The 25519-nt window shown below is 41.7% G+C and overlaps 1 protein-coding gene and 1 long non-coding RNA gene across 9 annotated transcripts in view; one reads left to right on the plus strand and one right to left on the minus strand.

The window, feature by feature from the left end:
* LOC112674728 (cytohesin 1 interacting protein) overlaps nucleotides 1–9919 on the minus strand; it is a 73118-nt gene extending 63199 nt beyond the window's left edge. The window contains exons 1-2 of one of the 2 annotated variants that reach the window (XM_035697560.2): nucleotides 9668–9919; nucleotides 9089–9179 (exon numbers count right to left, since the gene is read on the minus strand). In XM_035697560.2, coding sequence (XP_035553453.1) covers nucleotides 9089–9091 — 3 coding nt within the window. In that variant the 5' untranslated portion in view covers nucleotides 9092–9179; nucleotides 9668–9919. Of the gene's footprint in view, nucleotides 1–9088; nucleotides 9245–9667 lie in introns of those variants that run through there. The other variant, XM_035697553.2, reaches the window with a different exon arrangement.
* LOC112674729 (uncharacterized) overlaps nucleotides 3330–25519 on the plus strand; it is a 60619-nt gene continuing 38429 nt past the window's right edge. For all 7 annotated transcript variants that reach the window (XR_007408540.1, XR_003145542.3, XR_004804118.2 and 4 more), the window contains exons 1-2: nucleotides 3330–3472; nucleotides 4558–4667. This is a non-coding gene — a long non-coding RNA (uncharacterized LOC112674729). The remainder of the gene's footprint in view (nucleotides 3473–4557; nucleotides 4668–25519) is intronic.

Consider the following 25519-nt stretch of genomic DNA (forward strand, 5'->3'; position numbering starts at 1 on the left):
CAACGCACACGCCATGGTGATTGGTGACGCCACCTTTTGAGAGCCAACAGCCCGAATCTCATATCCTGGGCTGAGGGAGAACCCCACAGGATCTTACTAAGGGAGGGGAAAGAAAATGTTCTCCACATAAAACACTTCATGGGATCCCTAGATGGCTCAGTCAGTTACACACCTGCCTTTGGCTTGGGTCATGATCCCAGGCTCCCTGCTCATCGAGGAGCCTGCTTCTCTGTCTTCCCTTCCTCCGGTTAGTGCTCTCATTCTCTTTCTTTCAAGTAAATAAATAAAATCTTTAAAAAAAATAAACAATCCAGTGATGACTCAATGGAAAATACCAGCTTTAAATACACCTTATTTCTCTTCAAGTTTATTAGAGGTAATTACATTCATGTCTGAACCAAATACATTGATACCTCCTAAAAAGGAATGAAGAAATGACATTCCTTTCTACCATGTCTGGATAAATGGCCGCTCACTGTGGACCTACGGCTGAGGTGGTGGTAGGCAGGCTGGCGCAAGGGAACACAGGAAGAGATCCGGGGTTGTGAGGAGACAGGCACTGAGAGCGTAAACTTGAGTGTGCACCAGGATCCAGCATGCTGAAAACAAGCAGGTTAGGGTCCAATTCTGGAAGGGTTTGATTAGAACCAAGAGGTCAAGATGAGAACTAAAAATGCACGGTAATCAATCCTCCTGGCCACGGAGCAGAGCTTATAAGACATAAATACATCCAACTTCCTGGGGTAGACAAGCGTTTGAAGAAAACAATTAGAACTTCAAATTTCTCTAAGACATTTTAGAAAGTCCTGTTGAAGTGAGGGTGGGGAAAGTTGGAAAATTCTGTGTATATTTATAGAAAACTGAAAGCAACAGCTAGTAGACCAATTACCTCTACTCTTGTTGCTGCCCCCCCGCCCCCCCCCCCCCCCCCCCCCCGCCAAGTTATAACAGCATGAACTGGAAAGTCCATGGGCTTAAATAAGAAGAAATGCTGCACACTGAATTTCAAGACTCATTCCTTTGAAAACATCTTAGCCAGACAGTTGAGAGGTAGCACTGAAAATCTATGTGACATCTGTACAAACAAGAGCTTGGGCAGAGAACTGGTTTGCTTTAGACAAACACTGGCTTCTATCAACAAACCCCAGGGGATGGATTGGCAGGTCTTGCCAAAGGTAGAGAGAGAAGCAACTATCCTTGCAGTTTTGCTATTGACTCCATTGCTTTGAAGGAGCCGGCCAAGAGCGTGAACAGTCTCAATATTTTTATTCACTCTAGACTTTCTTCTGGCTCTGCCATCATCTCTGATTTGAGATATTTGTGTGCCTCTCACCATTTTCAATGATCTGTCTGCCCTTTACCCTTGGTCTGTGTATTGCCCCTATACTTATTTTTTTATTGAAAATACATTTCCTCCCATTATTGGCTCTGTTTTAGGCAGCTTGTAAAAGATAGAAGTCCCTACCACTAGTTATAGCCATGGTGAGCATTTGTCATAATCCTTCAAGTCCTCTTTTACTGTTATTATTTTTAACTACATAAATAATTATGTATCATCCTTTGTTACACTTAAAAAAGCACTATCTAATAACCATGTTCACTTCTCACTAAGAACTACTCATGACAGGATTTTAATTGTGGTAGGATAGTCCACCCTACAGCTATGCCATATTTTCCAGTTATTACCAGCTAATCCAATATATAATATTAAGTAGTTTCTAACATATCACTATTAGAAATGATGATACGATGAAAACTTGAACATAAATATTTGTCCACATAGCCATTTTCTTAGGATGAATCCACATATAAAAACACTAATTTGAAAAATATGGCTATTTTCAAACTTTCAATGGCTATTGGAAAATTATCTTTAGAAAGGCTATACATGAAACCATCCATCCATCCTGCAGTGCTCCTGACAAACTTGATTATTACCAGTTAAAACTTGCCTGGTTTTTCTTGTAAAATGTCACCTGGTTTTTTATGTAATTTGAATTTTTGAAAATTTGCGAGTATTTTTCATATTTTGTTAGCCACTTCCATTCTTCCTTTGTGGTTTTCTCACAAGTGTGTATGAAAAAATTATAATTTCTTAAATATGTTCATTGTTTATTTTTTCTGTCTTATGATATACTAAAACTTTTATTTTTTTCCATCAGTATTTTCCTCTGTGATTTTTTAAATTACTTTTACGTTTAGAAAATCCTTTTTCATCCAGAGATCAGATACATACCTATCTATATTTCTTCCAAGTTATTTTGGTTCGCATATTTAGATTTAACGCCTTAATTTATTTGGAATAAAATGGGTAATTATTTTTATGGAGGAGGGTATGATAAACTGAATTTTAAAAATCTAAATAACTACTTTCCCCAAATAGAGTTGTAAAATTACCCACCTTCTGTTTCACTGATTTATGGTGCTTCATTTTTCCTATTAAGCTTTTCTATATTCTATTTCCAGTCTATTTATTTTTATTACTTTAAGAGCTCTGATTTTCAGTGAATGTTATGTTGTTCTTACTATTTTCTTTTTTGTAACTCAGTAGAGTGATAAAGATCCTGCACTGGAGCCAGATGCTTATTCTCAGATTTCAACTCTACCCCTAACGAACTATCTTACAGTGGGCTGGTTATGGCCTCTCTCTGATTCAATTTCCTTCTCTGTAAAATGGGCACACCAATATTATTTCCCTCATGAGGTTCTGAAGACTAAATTCATTTATAAAATAATGAGCTTAGAATAGTGTTCAGCACATAGAGAGTGCCCGTTCTGTGTTAACGGAGGAAGCCCCTGTAATGCTCATCCTTCAAAATTTTCATAGCTACTTTGTCTGTTTTTCTTTTGAGCAATATAAATTCTCAAAAGGAAATAGATTTATTTTTTTCTGATGATATAACAATGCATCTTCATCTTAAGGACAATTTTTAGATAATGCATAAATGTACTTTGAAATCACCTGTAACCCCATCACCTAGAGATACATGCAGGAAATCTCCAAATAGTCACTCTTCGTTAGTTGTGTAAAACATTTTAATTTGACAGAAGGTGTCGGAGAGACCAAGACCCAGAATGGATGTTTACAGCTAAATGTGAAATAATACTACAGTGGTCAAGTGCCAGTGTTGTCCAAGTGACTAAATGTCTCAGGGCTACACCACGCCTGACTTGACAGCTTCAGTTTTGTCTTTCTCTGCTTCTCACGCTGATTAAAGACCAACTGAAGTTGTGAACAGAGAAAAGAGTGTTCTAAGAAAACAGAATCCCAGATGCTTTTTTTAAGGTAATAATGACTCACTGTGGAGTTACATCATTCAGAACCGTAACTGATGCAGGGTTCTCTGCAGCCCTGAGGTGGCTGCACCATCTAGGAGAAGGCTTCCAGGAAGAGGTCTCTGTACCCCTCCACCTGTGCTGTTGCCCAGTCATCTCAGGATCAGTATCTCCCAGCATGAACTACAGACAGGAGGTAGAAAACTAAACTGCACCTATCGTTTGTTAGGCATTCTCCGTCCAAGAGATGGACAAACATATAACAGATTACTTGGTCCCATATGGATGTGAAGAAATCTGTTATCCATTTGGAAAGCAGATGGCTCTGTTTTGGCTACCTGTGACTCTTTATAAGAATAGTTCTACTGTAAATGTTTAATAGACCTTATTTTTTAGAGTAGTTTTAGGTTCACAGCAAAACGGAACAGAAGGTATAGAGTCCTCATGTACCCCTAACTCCTACACGTGCACAGTCTCTCCCGCTATCAACATCCCACACCAGGGGATTTGTTACAATTTTTAAAAGATTGTATTTATTTATTCTTGAGAGACATGGAGAGAGAGGCAGAGACACAGGCCGAGGGAGAACCAGGCTCCCTGCAGGGAGCCCGATGTGGGACTCGATCCCAGGACCCCAGGATCACACCCTGAGCCAAAGGCAGATGCTCAACCACTCAGCCACCCAGCGTCCTGGGACTTGTTACAATTATTAAACCTGCACAGACACATGATTATCACTGAAAGTCCATGGTTTACATTCGGATTCACTCTTGGTGTTGTACAGTCTAGAAGTTTGAAAAAATAAGATATATATGCACCATTGTAATATGTACAGATTAGTTCCATTGCCCTAAATATCCTCTATCTATCTATTCATCCCTCCCTCCTCCTGAACCACCGATCTTTTAACGGTCCCCATAGTTTGCCTTTTAAAAATTTGACATAATTGGAATCATACAATAGGTAGTCTTCTCAGGTTGGCTGCTTTCACTTAGTAATACGTATTTATAGTTCCTCCATTTCTTTTCATAATTTGATAGCTTATTTTTAGTACCGAATAATATTCTATTGTGTGGACGTGCCACAGTCTCTTCACTCACGAAAGGACATCTTAGTTGTATTCAAGCTTTGGAAATTAGGAATAAAGCTGTTATAAACATCTTTTTGCAGGTTTTTATATGGACATATAACTCATTTAGGTAAATATCCAGGAGTGCAATCATTGTATTTCAGGGTAAGGACATTTTTAATTTTGTAAAAAACTGCCAAACTGTCTTCCAGAGTGGCTGCAGTGTTTTATATTCCCACTACAGTGAATGAGAGTTCCTGTTGCTCCATACCCTGGCCAGCATTTGGTGTTGTCAATATTTTGGATTTCAGTGTTCCAATGGGTACGTAGTGGTATTTCATTGTCGTTTTAATTTGCAATTCCCTAGTGACATATGATATTGGGCAGCATACAAATGCTTATCTGCCATCTGTGTATCTTCTTTGATGAGGAATCTGTTCAAATCTTTTGCACATTTATTTCCTCGGTTTGTTCATTTCCTTATTGTTGAGTTTTAAGTGTTCTCTGTACCTTTTGGATAACAATCTTTCAGTAGATATGTCTTTTGCAACTATTTTCTACCAGTCTGCGGCTTGCCTTTTTATGCTCTTGACAGTGTCTTTTGCAAATAAGGAGTTTTTCATTTTATATCAATTAAATTTTGCCCCCAGAAGGGCACAAATGTAACAGAGCTGCTAAGTGCAAGTTTCTCTGCCACCCCGCAATGAGCCAGGAGGGCCCTGATCTCCTCCTGCAGCCTCCACCTTCTCCCAGGCACCCTGATAGGATGGCAAGTGCTCTCACCCGCCACCCCCCACTGCCCTCTCCTTCCCCAGGGCAGTCTAAGCAGACGACTGGAGAGGGAAAGGAGAAGCAGCAAGTCTTCAAAGCTGTGAGGCAGCCTTGACAAGGGTGGAAGAGGGTGACGCTGCAGGTTCTTCGGCCACTCCCCAGACATACCTGTCACCCCTGAGCCAGGGCAACCATTCTTAAAGCCCGGGAGGGGGCCGTGGCAAGTGGACACCAGCCAGCATGGCCTGGCTACCTTTGACATCTGCATAGGCAGTGGCCTTGTCCATTCACTTCCTGTATCTGTTTGAATGGAGGGAGCAAAGAGGAGAGAGGGCGCACAGCGCTGGGGCAACTTGCAAGCTTTCCTCTTGGGCCAAGTGAACTCAGGGGAAGAAGCCAGTTCGTGTTACCTTGTGGGGTTCCCGGGGTAGTCATGGGCTGCTGACTTCGCAGACCCAGCAGCAGTAGGCTGGGTGGTAGTGCTGGGAACAGGGGCTGTTACATTTATAAAATCTTGCTGGAGCTGGATCTCCCATCAGTAATTTGGAAAGGCCCCCAATGGGCACTCCAAAAATGGTCATGTGGATGCCTACCATGCACAGGGCCTCAGTCTGCCTGGTCAACATTAACCAGAGAAAGAGTCAAAATCTTGAAGAGGAAGGATGAAAACTTCTCCATGACATGTGAGAAACTTGTCCTTTCTTCTCCTTCCTCCCTGCCCCAAATCTCCTCAAATTGTAGTAGTCTGGAAGAAGGAGAGACAGATGGTATCCCAGAGACCTACCACACCCCAACCTTCCTTCTAAGATCTTCTACTAACCGACGATGTCAAAGGAGATACTTTTAAGTTGCATTGAGATTGAATTTATATAACACGGAGTTGGTTGTGTTTTGCTTTCATTTTTTTTTGTAGATCATGGTTTCTGCCCAATGAAAAGGGAAATTTGACAAAGCTTAAGTAACTGGAGAAGAAAGCATTGTCACCTTCATGTAATACACACATGGGCATGTTCAGACTAGTCAGTAAACTCAGTGCTCAAAGTAAAAAAAAAAGAGAGAGAGAGAGAGAGAGAGAGAGAGAGATTGCTGTTAGGAAAAGTGCTCCCCTCACGTGGTCACAAGTGAAAAATGTAGCAGGAGGACAATACACACACTTTGCACTGTATTTTTGAATAATAGAAGAGTCTGGATCAGGGTGCAAACTACACAGGCTTACTATGGACGCACCTAATAGAGCAGATTTACGGTGTCCTACAGGATAGAAACATGGAGTGAAGAGTTAGAAAGACCTGGCCTTGGATCCCAACTCTGCTCTTGGTTCCTCTGTGACTTCCCATAGAAGTCATCATAGAATCCTCGTCAAAACTGGCCACAGAAAACCCAAACCAAACCGAAATGGCCACAGTGATGCCTCCTAACAGAGCCAGAATAAAGATTAAAGAGGAACGAGAACAAGCATAACACCTAGGAGATCATAAGTGCTCAAAAATGGTGGCTACTGTTCACATTTCTTTCTTCGTCATTTATTTATCATCACCATGCACTATCATACTTATTTAATGAGAAGATATCCGGAACATGCAGAGAAATAACAGCACCGGCTAAAATGTATTTAAGTTGAAATTTGTGTTTGTGGAAAAGCCCTGAAATATTTGTATTTCAGGGTAAACAAAATTCTTCAAAATAGCTAGCATTTACAATAACCTAGGTGCCCTCGTTTGGGGATTACTTCCCAGGTAAAAATATGACAACATCGGGATGTGTCCCGCCATCCGTGCCTTACCACCGTGTGTCAGGACGAGACGGGCATTTAGGGAGAAAAGTAAGGCCCAAAGAGGCTGAACGAGGTGCTCGGATCAGTCTGGTGGCATCTCACCCCCGTTGGGCCTTGTATCCCCCACCCATTCATTGGTTGGCTGTGTCAGTCGCGGCATACCTTGCAGGGCCTCTGAATTTTACCTGTGTTTGAGGACAGGCATCTCCCCAGGGGTCGGCCTGTTTCCTCTGCCCCTCACGCCTGGCCCCGGGGAGCACCTGGCAGCCGTCGGAGGGCGAGCCAGCGGGTTCAGTACCACCCGGCCCCGCGCTCAGTCACCAGGCAGGGGGTCATCTCGTTACAGCCTTATGATTGGTGCTCCCTGCTCCTTTCATTCTCTTCCTTCATTCCTCCTTTCGTGGACAGTGGGCGGCAGGTATGAACAAGCCACCGAATTGCATGCATTTCCCTTCGATCCCCTCTAGAGGCCCTTATAAAGGTTTTCCCAAGGAAAATCAATTTACTGCTGACTTGCATAGCACGGGGGGATCAATTTCAACTCCAATTAACTGTGCCATCTGGGCTCTGATTACCGCTCTTGGGAAACATTTGTAATGGTGAGAAAATGTGTCTCCCATCCTCATGTTTATGCATTTTCTGGTCTATGATCTATCTTCAGACCTCTTCCCTGGACCCCCAGGATCCAAGAGCCGGCCTCCTGGTCGGTCACACGTTGGCTCTGCGGGCCCCAAACCATCCTCCTGGCCACAGAGGGCTTATCACCGACATTTCCCTTCTCTCTCCACCACAGGAGGTAGTATTTCCTACTTGCGTTATTTGGTGCCACTCTCCTAAGTGCCTTGTGTGCATTATTTCTTTAAATCCCTAGAGGTAGACAATATGGTTGTCCTCTTTTAAAAAGGAGAAACCTGAATTTCAGAGAAGAAAAGCACTTTGTGCACAGCCACGGGGGATTCAAGCCCACACCCGTGTGACACAGGCAGTGCCTCTTCATCCCAACTGCCAGGAGTCTCAGAGCCAGGCTCCTGGTGGTCTCCGAACCAACGGTCCTCCAATGGGATTAACAACCCAGAGAAACCCCACATATTTTTCTCAAAAGTGGGGTCCTTCAATACCTGCACCTTTTACAAAATGAAGATTCCCAGGGATATATTCATTCCCCACCTCCCACCCCGGCTTCCTGAATCAGAATCATTACAGGTAAAACCCGGGATCCAGTACTCGAACACCTGTCATTCTTAAAAGTTTGAGATCCACTGTCCTGTTCCGTCTGACACCCACTGTCCTTTAACAAAGCTTTCCTGGAGACGATGCGCTGACCCCTGGTGGTCTAACCCAACAGTGTGCCGGCGGTGAGGACCTTCTGAGGGGAACACCTGCTGAGCTGCTCACCTTTTGACTCATTTGATTGGGTTGCAGCGGCCTGTGTCTGAGCCCTGCCTACCTTACCCAGGTCCATCACACATAAAGGACCTGAGAGCAACCAGTTTGCTTTTTTTTCTTGGAGCAGCTATAAAAAGAGATAGCTTTTTGTTCAATAAATATTTGATTGTTTCTTCTTTGCAGATGATACAGAGCTAAAGACACACACACACACACACACACACACACACACACACTGAATTTCCATGAGCTGCTTTACACAGTCTTCATCACTAGGGCATCACGTTTGAGCTCCAGTGCTTGGTCAATTTAAACTCGGCTCCTTTCCAGCTCTTTCTTTTCTTTTCTCTTAATAAGAGCTTGCAACTTTCTAGTCCATTCTCTTTTTTCCCTTTTCCTTTCCGTAATATCACACTCTCGTATTTATTGGACCTTCCTGGCTCTTAACAACAATAGTCGGGGTGTCACAAGCTCATCATCTCCCTTTACAGAAGACATTCCACCACCAGATCCACTGACCCTATTACTAAAGAAACAGTAGAAGGATTCTAGTAACAAGAATAACAAGAACAAAAAAAGACCAACTTCTAAAAACAAGTAGAAGTCCAAAATATTTAGGAAAGAAACCCGAAAGAGCCAATCAGCTTACTCACTCAACGCATGAATGAGGAGTTCCCGGCAACCATTCCCTCAATATTTTATTTATCTTACTATGTAACACTTCGGTAAAACTTGTTCCCTTCCTCCCCTCCTGGCTGCAAGAAAATAACCCAAAATGAGAATCAACCCACACATTTCAAACTCCAACTTACCATAGAGCTCTGATTGGCAAATCTCAGCGATCCCTCCCGGCTTCCAGGCCCCAGCTCACGGGGTGCCCTGCCGTCCGGCCCCCTGCGACACCTCGGGACACCAGCATTCGGAAAAAGAAATGTGATCTCCCCCTAATTCATACGGCCCTCCCCCTCCTTCCTGAAGGGAGATCCCGCCTGTTTATTTTAGAACCTGGGCAAACTGCCTAGTATCAACCACCTCACAAAGAGACGGGGGAGAAACCAATAAAAACTCAATAACCCCCATGTGATTCTCAAGCTCCAAACAAATGGAAAATCAGGGTTCTTCATTTTATAATGAATCGAGCAGAGAAAGAAACCATTTCTTATCTGGAGTCACCCCCAAATAAATGTCCCACATGTGGCTTTTATGGGGACACTGAGCTCTCAGAGTTTGAAAGTGTGCACTGTAGTCTAGCTGTAAACGTGCCCGGCCCTGTGTGTCTTCAGGTAGATGAGCCCACTTTAATTGGAGACACATTTTCTCCCACAATTTCCTTTTAAACAAAATGTAAGACTCTTGGTTGGCTTCATGCTCTCAGCAAAAGCCAGACTTACCTGAGCTTTTTCCTCGAAGCACAACAGACATCGTCTATGTGGTCTTTTCAATGGGAAACCGTGTTCATTTCTGTCCACGTAGCACCCACTTCCAGTCCCTAGGGACGACCTAGGGCCAGAACAAATTTGCTACATGTCCAGCAACAGGCATATGAACTTGTATCATGGAAAAAATGAATATATATCATGGAAAATTTTCCACACACGGAGGAACCCTCGTGAGCTGGTCTGGAAAACAAGTCACTTCAAAGTTGTGGAAAACAGGACCTGTTCCTGCCTTTAAGGCAAACTCTGCCCCGAGGGTCAATTCGGCTGTTCTGCGTCCAACCAGCCCTTCCTGCTTTACTTTGAGATGTTTGTTGAGTGTGAGCAGCTGAAAGCCAGTATATTATGACCTGCAAAACCCCACAAACCTCTCTCTCCGGAGTCTGTCCATAAGGGACAGCCATCCTTGATAAACCAAAACACAACCAAAACAACAACAAAAATAAAATAAATAAATAAATAAATAAATAATGAAAACAACAACAACAACAAAAATCTTGTTTCCCAAATCACACTTGGACTGCTTCATTATTGAGCTGGTATTGAAGGCAATCTTTATAGTCCTCAATACGTGGGAGGACATGGAAGCCTGGATCCCTCGTGAGGCAGGCCCCTTTATTCGCCACTACCGAATATTTAAAAATTATGGAGAAAGCAGTCATAAGAGCTGAAACTTTTACCCGCGTGAAGGCCATCTGGCTCGTCTCAGGAGTCCTTGTAAGGCCACTACTTTCTCCAGCTGCTGGTCAAGGCGTTGCATTATGTGTGCAAACCCGTGGACACCAGGCAGCCACCTGCGCTGGCACATCCTGCCGGGCGCCTGAGTGACGCGCCCTGCTTCTCCTTCACAACCTGGTCCTCGGGGCCCAGCCGGGGAACCTAAGGGCGTCTTCATGGGGGCCCGGCACCCCTCTCCCCAGAGCCTCTTCGGAGGCCTAAAAGAAATCTTCCCAGGCCTTGCTGTGTCCCCCCCACCGTCCTGGGGTGCTGGAGGGGCTGGAGGGAGGCAGGAAGGGCCTGCAGCTGCCCCCCGTGCCATCGTGGCCTGGCCCTGAGCTGGGGGAGGGCCCCGCGCCAGCAGCTGGAGCCAGACAAGGAGGGGCAGCTCGTGAGCAAACACGCCACCGAGCCAACAAAAACACCATTCTTCCTCCCAAGAAGTTCAGAGTGCTTTGCAAACATTCACTCGTGAGCCCCGGGAGCCTCGGAGCAAGCACTAGTTCATGGGGCCCTTAGGAGGACCACGGCTAGCCAAGCACCGAGGAAAGGGCGACTGTCCATTGCTCCCTTGTTCCTCGGGTGTTTATTGAGCACCTGCTACGCGCCAGGTACCTGCCAGAGGAGAACAAGCAACCCGGGCAGGGTCGGGCCCCTACAGCACGAGGCACCAGGCTACCCTGCGTACACTTATGTACACGTTATTTCTGTCCAAATTATTTAATGGAACGTGCCCCCTTCTTCAGATGGCCTGCAGTGTGCTAAGTGCTGAGCAAACGCACAAAAGAAAAATTGTGTGAGTTACCTGTAAATCTCATTATGATGAGAGGAACTGGGAATATCAACTCAAAGTGCTTTCTCTTAAGATGCCATAAAGCCTCATTGTGAGCGATCCCGTCTCTTGCGATGTTTATGGGATCACTAGTCAGACAAGGAGAGTTAAGATCAGTAATATCACGCCAGTTTATATAAATAATCCGGCTTTTGAAAAATGATTAGTCAGATGGGCAAGCGTGTTCAGAGAAGCAGAGAGCCTTGATCCACAGGTCTTTTCCTGACCTCCTTTTTATTTTAATGTGAAAAAATGGCAGGTCTGATAGAGGAAATGACTCATGCCATGTGCAAAGTCTTTTCTTCAGGCACTGGATTCCAGATATTTTAGAGTATGTGGTTATCTATAGTAGATAGATATGGTCATCTAAGCCTATGGTTATCTGAGTAGGCACTACTACTTTTAAAAGATGCATGACTCTCTGATGCATTAAAAGGGATTTAAGCTGTTTTGTTTCAAAGATGCTAAGTAAGGATTCTAGTCTGTTCTAGGAATCACTAATTCAACTCACTTTCATTTGGCAACTTACACATATTTTAAAAGACTAGGGAATTATAATATCACTCTAAAACCCAACTTTCCTCCCTAGTAAACACTTCCCTGACTAACGAAGATTATAGATGTATGATATTGATCCGCCACTCAAGTGTGTTGGTTAATACACATACCCAGTGAGAGTCAAGCTCCATTTCTCAGCCCTTAAATAGGGTCTCCATTTGGCCCCAAACTACCTTTCTAGGCTCAAGATCACCCACACTCCAGTCATTCTAGCAACAGCACAGATTTCCATAAACTATACACACTTACCTGGTACACTGCCATGAAGGCTGCTCCCTTGCCTACTTCTTCAACACACGCACACACACACTTTGCCCACCTGGAAAATTTTTCATTCTTCAAGATTAGATGACTTTTTCTGGTTATTTCCTCCTCAATTCCCACATACTTATTCATATGTGTATCTAAGATTGTCTTATTCCTTTGTATCTTCGGCAACTAATATTAAATTTTTGTTGAAGTAACATTTTCTACAAAACATCAATAGAGCACTGATTGAGGCTGGCAAGGAGATCATTACACTTGGGTTTACTCTTCAGCTGGAAGCACAAATGGGAGGTTTTAAAACCCTTTATTAAGCAGAGCTGCTAACTAAGAGAACAAAATCAATTAAACAAATTTTCACTTAAAAAGTTTTTTTTTATTAAAGAGCTACTACATTAATGTGAAAAACATTGGCATTCAACTTTTCGCACTTTGGATGACCAATGACTTAAGACCTGGGACCATATTTTACCCCAATCCTAATCACAGCACTGAAGAACAAAAAGTCGGTATGCTTATAGAATTGCTATATGGACAAGAAATGGCTCACCCTCACCAGCAATGACAATGCTAGTGGAAACAACTGACTTCAGGTTTCAAATCAAACAGGGGAGAACAGGACAGAGAGGAATAGGGAAGAACCCAGAACAAAAGAGGAAAAGAGGGAAGAGAGGGATTGGATTCCTGTACAAGATTATCCTTAGAATTCATTTTGGCCATTTATCTATTTATGAAGGTGATAAATATAGATGTTCTTATGGCTTATCCAGAACATAGTGATAGGCACTAGAAGGTAAATACTACACTGTAAAAAGTTGCTCTGTCTCCAGATCTTGTTACAAAAATTATTTTAAGGCCATCCTGCTTTCTTCCAATGTTTAGGAAGGCTTCTTTCATTCTCTAGATTTGAAATATTGGTATCTGTTTTCTAGTTTTACCCAAAATCAATTTCAGGAAGTCAATAAAAGCCAATAATCAAACAGTGTTGCCTGGTACTTTTGTGTGAACCTCGTGTGTGTGTGTGTGTGTGTGTGTGTGTGTGTGTGTGTGTACATGTACTCTTGCATGAACCTGTGCATAGTCCATATGTATAAAATGCCACAGTTTTAGTGGGCACAGTAAAGTCCTTTCACATACATGATTAGCTTGCTTGATCCTCACAAAAAAACTTTCATAGTGGGTTTGGCATCTGACACATGAAGAGACTCAGTCTCAGGGAGATTTAGTATCTTGCGAATTAAACCCAGGCAGGCTCACGGTACTCCTGAAGGCTTCTCCATCACCATCTAAATACATTAAAAATTATTAGAGATGTGGCTTTGATTCTTTACATGGCTTTTAAAATGTCTGCACTGTGTATTTCACACCCTTGTTTACTGAGCAGAGAGTATACTTGTGATAACGAATCTTCCTGGATACCTGAAAACCCCCTAAGAAACCAGATGTCATTTAAAGGATGTGCTCCCTGATTAATTAGACCCCATCAACACACAAGCAAATATTTGTTTTCAGATAAAATAAAAAAACCTTCCATCTAATTAATTCCTTAGCAGGCAACGCAAATTCATTCTTCCTGCCAAATCCAGCAGAGGGCAGGATGCTCCCACCAACAGCCGGCTAGCTGGTGCCACCAATCAAACCAGCACCACTACCAAGTAGAGAGTGATCCAGCATTACAACCGTCATCATTTGCTCATCTGTATCTGAAAAAGATCAGGCTCGAGCTGAGAATAGGGGCTGTGGGATGAGGACTGGGGAATGTTAGGGAAGGCTTTGCCTCAGGGCCTGCCCACGTTTTTGGGGGATTTGATCCTTCACGTACCTGGAAACTAGCCACTTCCAATTATCTTCCTGGAATAACTTGCCGAGGAGGCCACCCTCGGGGATTAATATAAGACAGAGCGTGATCATTTCTGTTTCTAGTTTTAGGCTGTCTGGGGTTGCAGTGAGCTGTTACACTTATAGGCCTTGTTGGGGGGACACCTATCTCCGTGTGTCCTCCAAAACTTGTGGTGGTTCCTCATTGCTTGGCCTCCTTTGTTTGACATTACCGCACAGCCCCCACTGATAAGAGATAATGACCTCTGTCCCCAATGCAAATCCCTTCAAGGTCCCCAGGCCCAATTCTGGGGCTATCTCAGGAAGATTTCTAGAATTCCTGGTCCTGTGCTCATCATCAAGAAACTTTCACCAAATGGACCAATAGGTGAAGGCTTTGTACCAGGTCTTGGGCCTAAAAAGATACACTCCATTCTTTCTAGTCCAGATTGGAGCATGGTAAATACAATACGGAAGGGAGCGGTCCGCAGTTTCCAGAAGACACCAACCAGTGCTTCTAAAGATGGCAGAAATATTGTACCAATCCTCTATCCCAGAGTTTTCAAACTATGGACAAAAAGTTCGTCACCCATACCTCAAAGCCTCCCAGAGTGGAGTGGTGGCTAGCAGTGGGGTGGTCAGTTGGAAGGACTCTCCCCCACCCCCACCCTCATCTCCTCCAACCAGATGAGAGCAGTTCCATTTCTACCTGTATTGTTCACGAACACCTCTGGGTATTATATAATGATTTTTTTTTTTTTCAAAGAAAAGGAGCCAGTAAACATGAGCAAACAATCTACTCATCAGTAATTACAAAACAACAAAATAAATGTTAAAAACACTTTGAAAATCATTGCTCAAAAATACAAAGGCCTCTCTTCACTTTTGAAGTAATTGAGCCTGGAAAGGAGGAAAGACCTGAGGTGCGCTGTAGGCCCGAGTACGAAAGAAAGGGCACCCGAATACCTCTATCAAGTCTCTAAAGCCTGAGATGCTTCCCGATACAAAGGGGGCTTGCACTGAGCCTGAAGGAAGGAGAGGCATTAAATAAAGGGGTAGAGGCCTCAGTCACCTGTGAACGGAGTATTCCAAGCAGTGGAGGTACTCACAGCAAATGTGAGAGACAAATGTGCTTGCAGGGGCCTGACCAGCAAAGGAAGACTAAGGGTGTGCTTTTCTGCACGTTTATTGGATAACTATTCCGCCCTGGGACAGCTTGGTGAATGAGGTGGATGGGCACCGTGTTCGGGGAGCTTATATGCTCACAGGGGAAACAGACATGTGATTTTAATTTGATAAATGCTACACTGGAAAACTAGGGGTGCCCACAAGACCATTCTTAAACCCTCTGACTCATACCACCTCCCGGACTACGCACTTGGCCCACTTTCTTCAATTACTCAAGCAATCACCTATTCGAATAGCCCCAAGTCCTGCCTGGCTCTGCAGAGAGCTTCCCCCAACCCCCAAGCAAGACAGAAGCAGGAATCCCCACACTGCCGTTGGCCCTTGTGTCTTCTTGGTCATCTCCAATCTGGGACTGGCCCTCAGTCTCATTTCCTTTGTCCTTCACGGCCTTGACACTTTTGAAGAGTACTGGTCAGTTGTTTTGTAAAATATTCTTCAGTTGGGGTTTGTTTGATGTTTCTTCACGATTAAATGAAAGTTGCGTATTTTTGACAAGAAACCACAGAAACGGTGTCGTGCCCTTCTCAGGGCATCATGTTGGGAAGTCCAGGATGTCGATGTGTCACGCTACTGGTAATGTTAATCTTGATTACTTGGTGAAGTTAGTGTCTGCCAAGTTTCTCTACTGTAAGGATACTACTTTTTTTTTTCTTTGTAATTAGTATCTTGTGGCGAGATATTCTGAGATTATGCAAATATCTTGTTTCTAATTATATGTTTGCCCACTAATTTTAGCATCCATTGAGGCTTCCCTAAAACAATTATTACAGTGGCATTTGCCAAATGGTGATTTTATATTTCCACTGTTCCTTTTGCATTTACTCACTGGAATTCCACTGTAAGGAAAAACAGTCCTTTCTTTTGTAGGTAGTTACTTGTTCAATTATCTGTTTTATCAGTACAGACTTGGATATTTATTTTAACTGATGAATTATAATCCAATATTCCCAGCTTTGGTGATTGGGAACTACTTCAGGTTGGTATCTAACCTTTTCAACATGCTTCCCTCATTTTTTGAACATTCACTTTCTGGCACCACAAGATAATCCAAGCTTACCTTGCACTCAGCCCTGGACTCAGCTATTTTATTGAAAAACAACAATTACAAACCAAGTTTTGGGCATTAGGTATACTCATTGCTGCTGATTTGTCATTGCTTCTATGTCTTCTAAGTGAACAGAGCAAGGAACTACATATAGGTACACACAAGTACATGCACAGCTGCATCTATCTCTGTATCTACCTCTCTGTATATGTATTGAAAACCACTAGTTAAAACTCCGCCCTATGATCCTAATCCACAGGGTTCATTCTAGCTTTCCTCTTTCCTCATTTTTAACTCCTTTCCCTGACAGTAATAAATTGGCTCTCACAGTCCATAATTTATTTACTTATTTATTCAATTTTGGATATACATGAAGTAGTTCCAGAATTACCAAAACAAACCTCTGTGAAAAACAAATTTACTTAAAAGAGTGCCATAATTGTGTGTCTTTGGCCTTGTAGGCCAAATATTTCCAATATTGGGCTTATTATTTTCTTTTTTTATCCCATTTGTTATGGCTGTGGTATTCATTTTCAGCAGTTGGATTCATTGGTTACCATGTGCATTCTGTTTGGGTCCCCACACATCCTAGTTAATACTAATTACCTATTTTTTAATATGTGAAACACTACATGGTCCTAACGGTCAGAACTATAACAGAAGGTGAGCTTAGAGATATGCCCCTACTCATGCCTTCCACCCATTCCCACTCCTCCATTCTTCCCACTCCATTCCCAGTCACCTCTGTAGGTTAATTCAACACTTTAGAGTCTAATTTATGCCTTCCATATTCCTTTTTGCCCAAGTGAGCAGACGTTATGTATATTTTCTTAGATCTTCCTCATTTTTACTTGAAAGATACCCTACTATGGGTATATTTTGGCATTTTGCTATCTTTCACATAAAAGTATATTCTAGATTCTACTGTATGTTGGTTTGGTAAGATCTTCTTCATTCTTTTTTATAGCTGCGTAATACTCTCTATTATATGGATGTACCATAGTTTATTTGAGTATTCTCTTACATATGGGCATTTAGATGCTTTTCCATATTTTGCATTTTCAAATGGTGCCCTAATGAATAACATTATACTTGTTATTTGTATTGCTGTCTTCAGAATAACTATCTACAAACAGGATTGAGCCAAAAGGCAATGCATGTATACCTTTGTTAGATATTGCTAAATTTTCCTGGGGATATTTAATACCTAACAATGTCCACCCCCTGCCCCCAGAGGTTCTGATATAATTGGCTGAAGAATGCAACCAAGAATTGGTATCATTTTTTAATACTTTTTGTCACTTTATCGAGGTATACTTTACATCATAAATTCACACACTCTAAGTGTATGATCCAATAATTTTTAAGATAAATTTATAGAGTTGTACAAACATCACCAGTATTGATATGTTTTCCAAGCTAATGAAAATCAAGTTTAATTCCACCAACTGGTACACTATTGTTGGTACCACATGGTACCACATGGTGTCACTATTAAAGGCCCGGTCTGCTACTTGGAGGCACCGGGCTTTTCCTATACTGCAGCGCCCCTGCTGGTTTAGATCCAGCGGAACTGTTTCACATTGAACAAAAGCACTCCGGCCAAAATCAGTCCTTATCCTTAGAATCACTGGGCTGTAAGAATGGCATTGGAGGGACCTTCTAGCAAAAGTTACATGCTGGTCCAAACCGGTTCTCCTCCACCAGACTCTTGCGCTATGAAACTGTGTCATTAAATCAGACTTTGTGACTTCTTTAAAGGTGTTCTCTTACTCAGGGTCTGTTGGTCTTTTTTGTCCCAGCAACCAGCTGTGCTTAACCCTAGACAGAGGAGAAGCCAATATAAATTTTAAATATTTGCCATGTGAGATAGCCCTTGGGATTCTTCCTTAAGAAGCACTCATACAGTTCCATATACAGTTCCATATATAAAGGGTCTCGCCAGCATAAACCCAGTCTGGGAATGTTGGGAATGAATTTCTTAGGCAAGTGATATTTGAACAAGCTTTGGCTGATAACTCCTAATTAATCTGGTAAAACGGGAGGGGGGGGGGGTAAAACAGTGCACATCCCGTGCAAAGCAAGTGGTATATGAAAAGAACCAGTTGGAGGACAGAACAGGAGAGCTGACGTGACTGGTTTGCACAGAGAGGTGATAGGAGAATACACCCCCCATCTAGATAAGACTAGATGGGTAGATCTGAGGCCAGATCAGACCCTTTTAGACCTGAAGGATTTTGCTCCTAATCTTAAAATTAGTGGAGACCCACTGAAAAATTTTAAGTGCTGGATTAGAAGAAGATAAGGGGAAACTACATGAGCTTATTTACTGAGAAAAGTTCACTGTGACAGCAGCAAAGGAAACAAATTGACGAGAGTGGGTACTGGAAGACCGATTAGAAAATAAATGTTCTGAAACAGGGAGAAATGATTTTTTCAAAAATCTGGCTGGTGACTAGAGTTGTGCTATATTGAGAAAAGCAATAGACTGATAGGACTTAATGATTGGTTAACTCTGGGGCTGAGAAAGAGAAGGTATCAAGGATGACTCAAGTTAACAGCCTATACCACCCACTTCTCCTCCTGGTGGCAGTAATCTCTGGTTCTCCCCTCATTACCCTTCAACATTCTTTTGAAACTTTAAGCTCCTCACTCTGTCATTTTCACCATCCTATGATAATTCTTGATGATTTCAAAGTATATGCAAACAATTCTTCCATTACCCTGATTGTTTGGTTCCTTGATTTCCTCTTCTTCAATCATTTTGTATTCTATGCTACCTTAACCACTGATTCCCATGGTCATATACTTGACCTTTTGCCACTATTAATTGAAATCCATCCATAATTTTATTTGCAAAAGCCCCTTCTAGTACTCCAACTCCAATAATCCTTTGACCCTACTGGGCTTTATATTCCATTGATACTACCAAGATCACACTGTCCCTCATCCCATCATGTGCTCAAGTCCATTACTAAAAAGCTTAAATTCCAGAACCAATCATTCCAATCACTCCAACTCACTTACCACCCCCACCACCCAATCTGCAGAATCTCTTGTCCAAGTTACCATTCTGACAATTTTTTTTAAAGATTTTATTTATTTATTCATGAGAGATCCAGAGAGAGAGAGAGAGAGAGAGAGGTAGAGACACAGGCAGAGGGAGAAGCAGGCTCCACGCAGGGAGCCCGACATGAGACTGGATCCCAGGACTTCAGGATCACGCCCTGGGCCAAAGGCAGGCACTCAACCGCTGAGCCACCCGGGCATCCCCCATTATGACAATTAAATGATGCCCTTTGAACTTGAGTAAAAATAAGGTGAATGCAGGTATCTTCTATTTTCATCTTAAGATCCAATCTCCTTCCTTCTCCTCTCTACCTATTGCTGACCTAGAGGGACCACATACTATAGAGCAACCATACCCTCTTGGCTTTCAAATGGTTCAAGCAACGGATAGGCCTGGCAGGAAATGGAAGGGATAAAGGATAATTGAGTTCTGTCTGGTTCTATTCCTGCAAGTTCACCAAAAGTTGTCTTTGTCTCTAAGTGAAGTCAGTTCACTGGCTTGCTGTAGAAACTCACTCACTTGATTTTTGGAAATCTCTGCTCCCACCCAGGCCTGCCCTTCCAGAGATGTTAGTAGCTCTATTTCTAGTAAACCTGGGTTCCTACACATCTCTGTAGTTCAAGTGCACCCTACCTACAACGTTTGCATTACATTTATTATTAAGGTATGATTGACACAGTGAAATGCAGCCAATCAACTTTGACAAATATACACACCTGAAAATCCCACATTTCAATCAAGCTATAGAACATTTCCATTTCATCAGAAAGTTTTCTCATGACTCTTTCCAGTCAGTGTACTCTCTACTGAGGCAAGAACAATTCTGATTTCTATCACCATCGGTTAGATTTGCTTATTTTGAACTTGTATACATTTAATTATATAGTTTTTATTCTTTTGTGTCTTGCATTCAACATCACATCTATGGACTGATCATATAGTTGAATCATGTCTCTTTTCACTGTCTTATTCCATTGTATGAGTAGACTACAATTGACCTCTTCTCCTAATCATGGACATTCTAGTGGCTTCTATTTATTGGCTTTTATACCTGAAGATGTTATGAGTATCCTTGTACAATATTTTTGTAAGCATATGTTTTCATTTTTCAATTAAAGGAGAGTGGAATTGGGCACCTGGGTAGCTCAGTCAGTTAAGTGTCTGCCTTCAACTCAGGCCATGACCCCATCAGGCTCCCTGCTCAGCGGGGGAGTCTACATCTCCCTCTCCTGCCTGAGGCTCCCCCTCCTTGTGCTTTCTCTCATTCTCGCTCTCAAGTAATAAATAAAACCTTTTTTTTAAAAAAAAGGAGTGAAATTGATGATTCTCAGGGAAGATCTATTTTTTTAAAGAAATTGCCAAGCAGTTTTTCAAAGTGGTCGAATGATTTTATATTCCATAAGCAATGCATAATAGCTCCAATCACTTCATGGTTTTGCAACATTTGGGGATGTTATATTGTCTTGATGTTTTTAGACATTTTACCGAGTATATAGTAGTCTCACTGTGGTTTTAACTCACATTTCTGAGGACCTCTGCATGCACTTATTAACCATTTGTCAATATTCTTCTGTGAGGTGCTCTTGTCTTTGGCCCAGTGGACAGGGAAACATTTATCTTCTCTGAGTTGAATTATGACAGTTCTTTTTATATTCTCAATATAAGATCTTTGCACATGTATATTTTGCCAATATTTTCTATTTAATGCCTTGTCTCTTCGTTTTCTGTGGATCAGAGAATAGAATTGTATCAATGGTAACTTCTTAGTTTGATCACTGTACCACAGTCATCTCGGAGAATGCCCTACATATTTGAGTAGCTAGAGGTAAAGAAGCATCATGTCTGCCATATAGATAAAAGAGAGAGAAAGAGAGAATGATAAAACAAATATGGTAAAATGTTAACATGAGGAATCTGAATAAAGGGTAATCAGGAATTCTTTATACTAGCAACTTTTCCGTAAGTCTGAAGTTTTTCAACATAAAGTTTAAAAACCTTATGTGCTAATGAAAACTCGAGTCAGTTAAAAGCTGGCATATGTTGGAAAGGTGTGTACAGGATAAGTGGTCAGAAGCCTTAAATGTAGGACTAAAGGTAATTGTATTCCTGAGAGCAACTGGAATAAATGAACAGTTGTTGAACATAGGAACATATGTGATGTACTATTTTAGGAGTATTAATCCACCAAAAGCATTCTTGGGAAGACAGGAGATTAGCTGGAGACACCACTTAATGGATAATTGCTGGCCTAGCAAATGAAAATGTAGACTTAGGTACTAAGGTACTATTCTAATGAGAATAGAAAGGAAGGGACAGATATGCAAAGAATTATGGTGCACTAGCTTTGGATGGGCCTTAGAAATCTTTAATTTTCAAATATCTCCAGAGAATTCTGAAACACAGCTAGCCATGGGAACTTTGAGACTAGAGTAGGTATTGGCACCTTAAGGTAACATTAATTGAGACATGGACCCCTGGATGGGGGAATTAGTGGTCAAGGGGAACCAGATTGAGGCTAAAGAAAATGGAAAATTACCATAACAAAATTGTGGGTTTAATTATTTAAAGACAGAGCACTTAAACAAAATAAAAATTCAAAGTAATAAATCCAAAGGAAATGCAATGAAATTAACAACTTTACATTGACTGGAAATGGAGCCAGAGATTTGGATGGGACTGTTCAATATTGTTTAGGCCAAAATATTGCCACATCTTGATTAGATTAAAATGCCTTTAAAGTTTGATTTTGTTATTGTGTTTTAGTTTGTGTTTTGAGGACACTACCAGTGAATAAAAACATGTGTGACACAATACAAGCTCTATCTACTCCTATTCCCTTTCTTCATCTCCTTCATTACCCTGAGCTGTAAAAACCTTTCCTGAGTATTTCCTAAGGAGTGAGTCAAATGCCTGTTCAAAAGACCTTGCAGTTATATACTTCATTCTCTGTAATTCTACCTCAGGAGCCTCTGCAGCTCAACATAGAGAAATACTTTTGTCAAATAAGATGGAGTAAAGTCACCTTGCCCTAGTCAAAGGAAATACGTAATTACCTTTTCCTCTTTCTTTCTTTCTTTCTTTCTTTCTTTCTTTCTTTCTTTCTCTCATTTGAATGTCTCATAGAACTCAAATAATTAGTAATAGTGAATACATTTCTAAGAAAATAAAGTTTGGCTAATCCAGAAAGTAAACACACAAGCAGACAATGGCATTAAACGAAAGCTACATAATAAAGTACTTCCTATGTCAAGGCGATCAATAAATAGTAGCCTCCTCCCATACCCAACTCCATCCACTATTTAAGGAGAATAAGAAGTAGAAAAAAAAATGTCACAATAAAGTTCATTTGTGTTTTGCTGACAATCTCAGTTCTCACCCCAGGCAACAATTCATTTCCATTGGGCCCTGTTGGGATATGGACTGTTTTCCAAAAGGGGTGCAGAGAGGTTACAAAGTAGCTTTCAGGAATATTTTTTGCTTATTGTGGGTGGAAAGAAAGAGTAGGCAAAGAACTCTGGGAACAAAATTGTCTCTCCCACTACTTCTAACAATTAAAGATTCATAGTAGTTAATGAGCTGTTCTTTTAAAGTGCAAAGGTCTCATGGGGTTAAGCCTCATTTGCACCTGAATGTCATTAAACAAATAATCGATTTTAGCTAAAATTCGAGGCAGAAATTTTGTGATACCAGGGAGATGTGAAGAGCCTTTTTGAGGCATAGGGGAAGCAGCAGAGTCCTCATAGCTAGAGGCGCTGAGGGAAGTGAGTGTCTGAAACTAGGGGAAGAGATGGCAGGTGGCAGCGGGATTTCAAAAGAGAGAGAGAGAGAGAGAGAGAGAGAGAGAGAGATAATGGCCAAGTTCAATGCTGACATTTTGATCTGAAGTCAGAGAGCAATGAGTGTGTGCACCACCCATATTCCAGCAGGATTTTCAGATGACTACATTCAGACATCTAGACTCATAATAATAATTTCTCTTATTTCCATACAAAAATTATAATCGCTACAACCATTTTGCAAGGCAGATATATCATCATTTCTCAGCTTAGGAAACCTGCATACAGAGAAGTTATATAGCCTCCTCGAGGTCATACCAAAGCCCGTAAATATAAGGGCAGAATTTGACCATAAATTTTCTTGACTGCAAAGTGTGCCTTGTTTTCAAGGAAGGCCCATGTACTTGGCAGGTTACAAATCTCATCTTCTTTCTCCTGGGCTCAATCTTCTCAGGCTAGAGCTTAATGGAATTTTTAGTTCAGCTCAATATCTTTCTGGTCAACCTATGCCTTCTCACAGGAGTGGGTCAAAGAGTGGAGAGAATTCAAACTGTGGATTCAGACACCCTGGAATCCACAGCTCAGCTCTGCCATTTACATGCTAGGTGGCTGTTAGCGTTTTTTTTCATCTGTAAAATAGATGATCATATCTAGCTTACAGTATTTTTGGTGTTCATTTGAGTTATCTATTGCTGTGTGACGATCACCTCATAATTTAGTGGCCTCAAAATTTTGGTATTTATTTGGCATAATTCCATAAACTGACCAAAGTCTGGTAGGGATAACTCATCTCTGCTCCACTCAGGGTCACAGCTCCAAGGCTGGGCACAGAATCACGTAAAGGCTCAGTCACTCACGAGTCTGGCAATGGATTCCGAGTGCTGTCTGATACCTCAGCTGGTGCAGAGAGCCAGAACATCTACACATGGCCTCTCCCGTGACTTGGCCCTCCTCATAAGGTGGGATTCCAAGGGTCAGCATTCCAAGAAAAAGAAGTCAAGTGGAAGCTCTATTTCTTTTTATACTCTGGCCTCAGAAGCCACACAGCATGACTTTTGCAGCCTTTTATTCTCTGATGTAGTCACTAAGGTCTACTCAAGTTTTAGAGGATGAGATATGTATCCTATTAATTGGCAAATGGCAACATCCTGGAAGAGCGTTTGGGACCAGAAGTATTGTGGAGGCTGCTCTTAGAAACTAAAATCTGCCACAATCCACTTTTGACCACACCAATTCACATCTCCTCCAGATGCAAAATAAACCCACTTTCTTTGCCATGATCCCTCTCTGAAGCTCATCAGGCTTGGGCTTGAGATCCAGGATCTTGTCATCAAAATCAGATGACATTCTTTGGGTGTAGTTCCTTGGGTTTAGCCTTGAGTGACTTTCCTCTTGATATGCAGATGTGTGAACTAAAGAGATGATTCCTTTATTCCACACACACCTGACATACAATAATGTGATAGGTGGAAGAAAACCATCAAATGTGCTCACATTCAAAATGAGGAAACTTGACAAAACACAGCTGTCACTGGTTCATTCCAAAATACAACCAGAAACAGTTACCAGTTCCTTGACCAGGACTCAGCCTTATCACCTAAGAGTTCCCCATGGCTCTTTGCCCTGTCTTTGGGCTTTTTCAACCCAGTACCTTATCTTTTCTATTCCATAAAATGTGGATCGTCTTTGCATCTGAATGATTTTCTTAATATGCTTCCTGCCCATAGATTTTTGGGGATCCAATGGTCTCTTAATTCTGTACTGTCTCTATCCTTTTTAGTACAAGAAGACAAAATTCCTTTAAACAATTTGTGGGTTTCTTATGAATCACTTTATAACCCACCCCATTATACAAAAGTAATATGTCCAAGTCTCACTGAGATAAGCCTTTTTTCCCAACTTGGGCTCTCTTGAAAGACACCCACCTTAAGATTCTCAGAAGCCCTATTGTTTTACAGAAGGAAACTATAAGGCACTCCTTAAGATTCTTATGGGTACTTTCGTCTATTTGAAATGGTCTATAAGGCACTATCTTAAAATTTTATGAGGCTTTAACAAATGGTTTTATATTTAGACCATGTTTTCCTGACAGCACCCTGGATTTGATCTCTGCTCAGAAGCCACATCTTAATTTTAGTATCATTTGCCATCTGGAGAGGCTGGGAATGAGAAACAGTTTTCTTTTCCAACCCAGCAAGTCCTGGAGACTTTATATATAACAGTTCTTTCTTTAGCTCATCTCTTTTCCTTACATTTTACTACAGGCAGCTAGAAACAGACAGGTGGCAAAGCATTCTCAACCCTCTTTCTGCAAATCTTCTTAGCTAGAAAATAGGTATGTTTCTTGTTTTCCACCTTACTGCAGGAGACATTGTTGCTAAACTTTCTATCACTATATTACAAGAGTCCCCTTTTCTCCAGCTTCTGATGCCATATTTCTCTCTTTCTTTTAAGTCTTTACCAACAGTCTTAGCAGGTCCATGAGGCTTCCTCTAATGGTCTCCTTGACCCCTTTAGTATTTCACTAACACTCTTACAG

Source organism: Canis lupus, chromosome 36 (genome assembly GCF_003254725.2).
Source record: "Canis lupus dingo isolate Sandy chromosome 36, ASM325472v2, whole genome shotgun sequence".
Classification (NCBI taxonomy): Eukaryota; Metazoa; Chordata; class Mammalia; order Carnivora; family Canidae; genus Canis; species Canis lupus.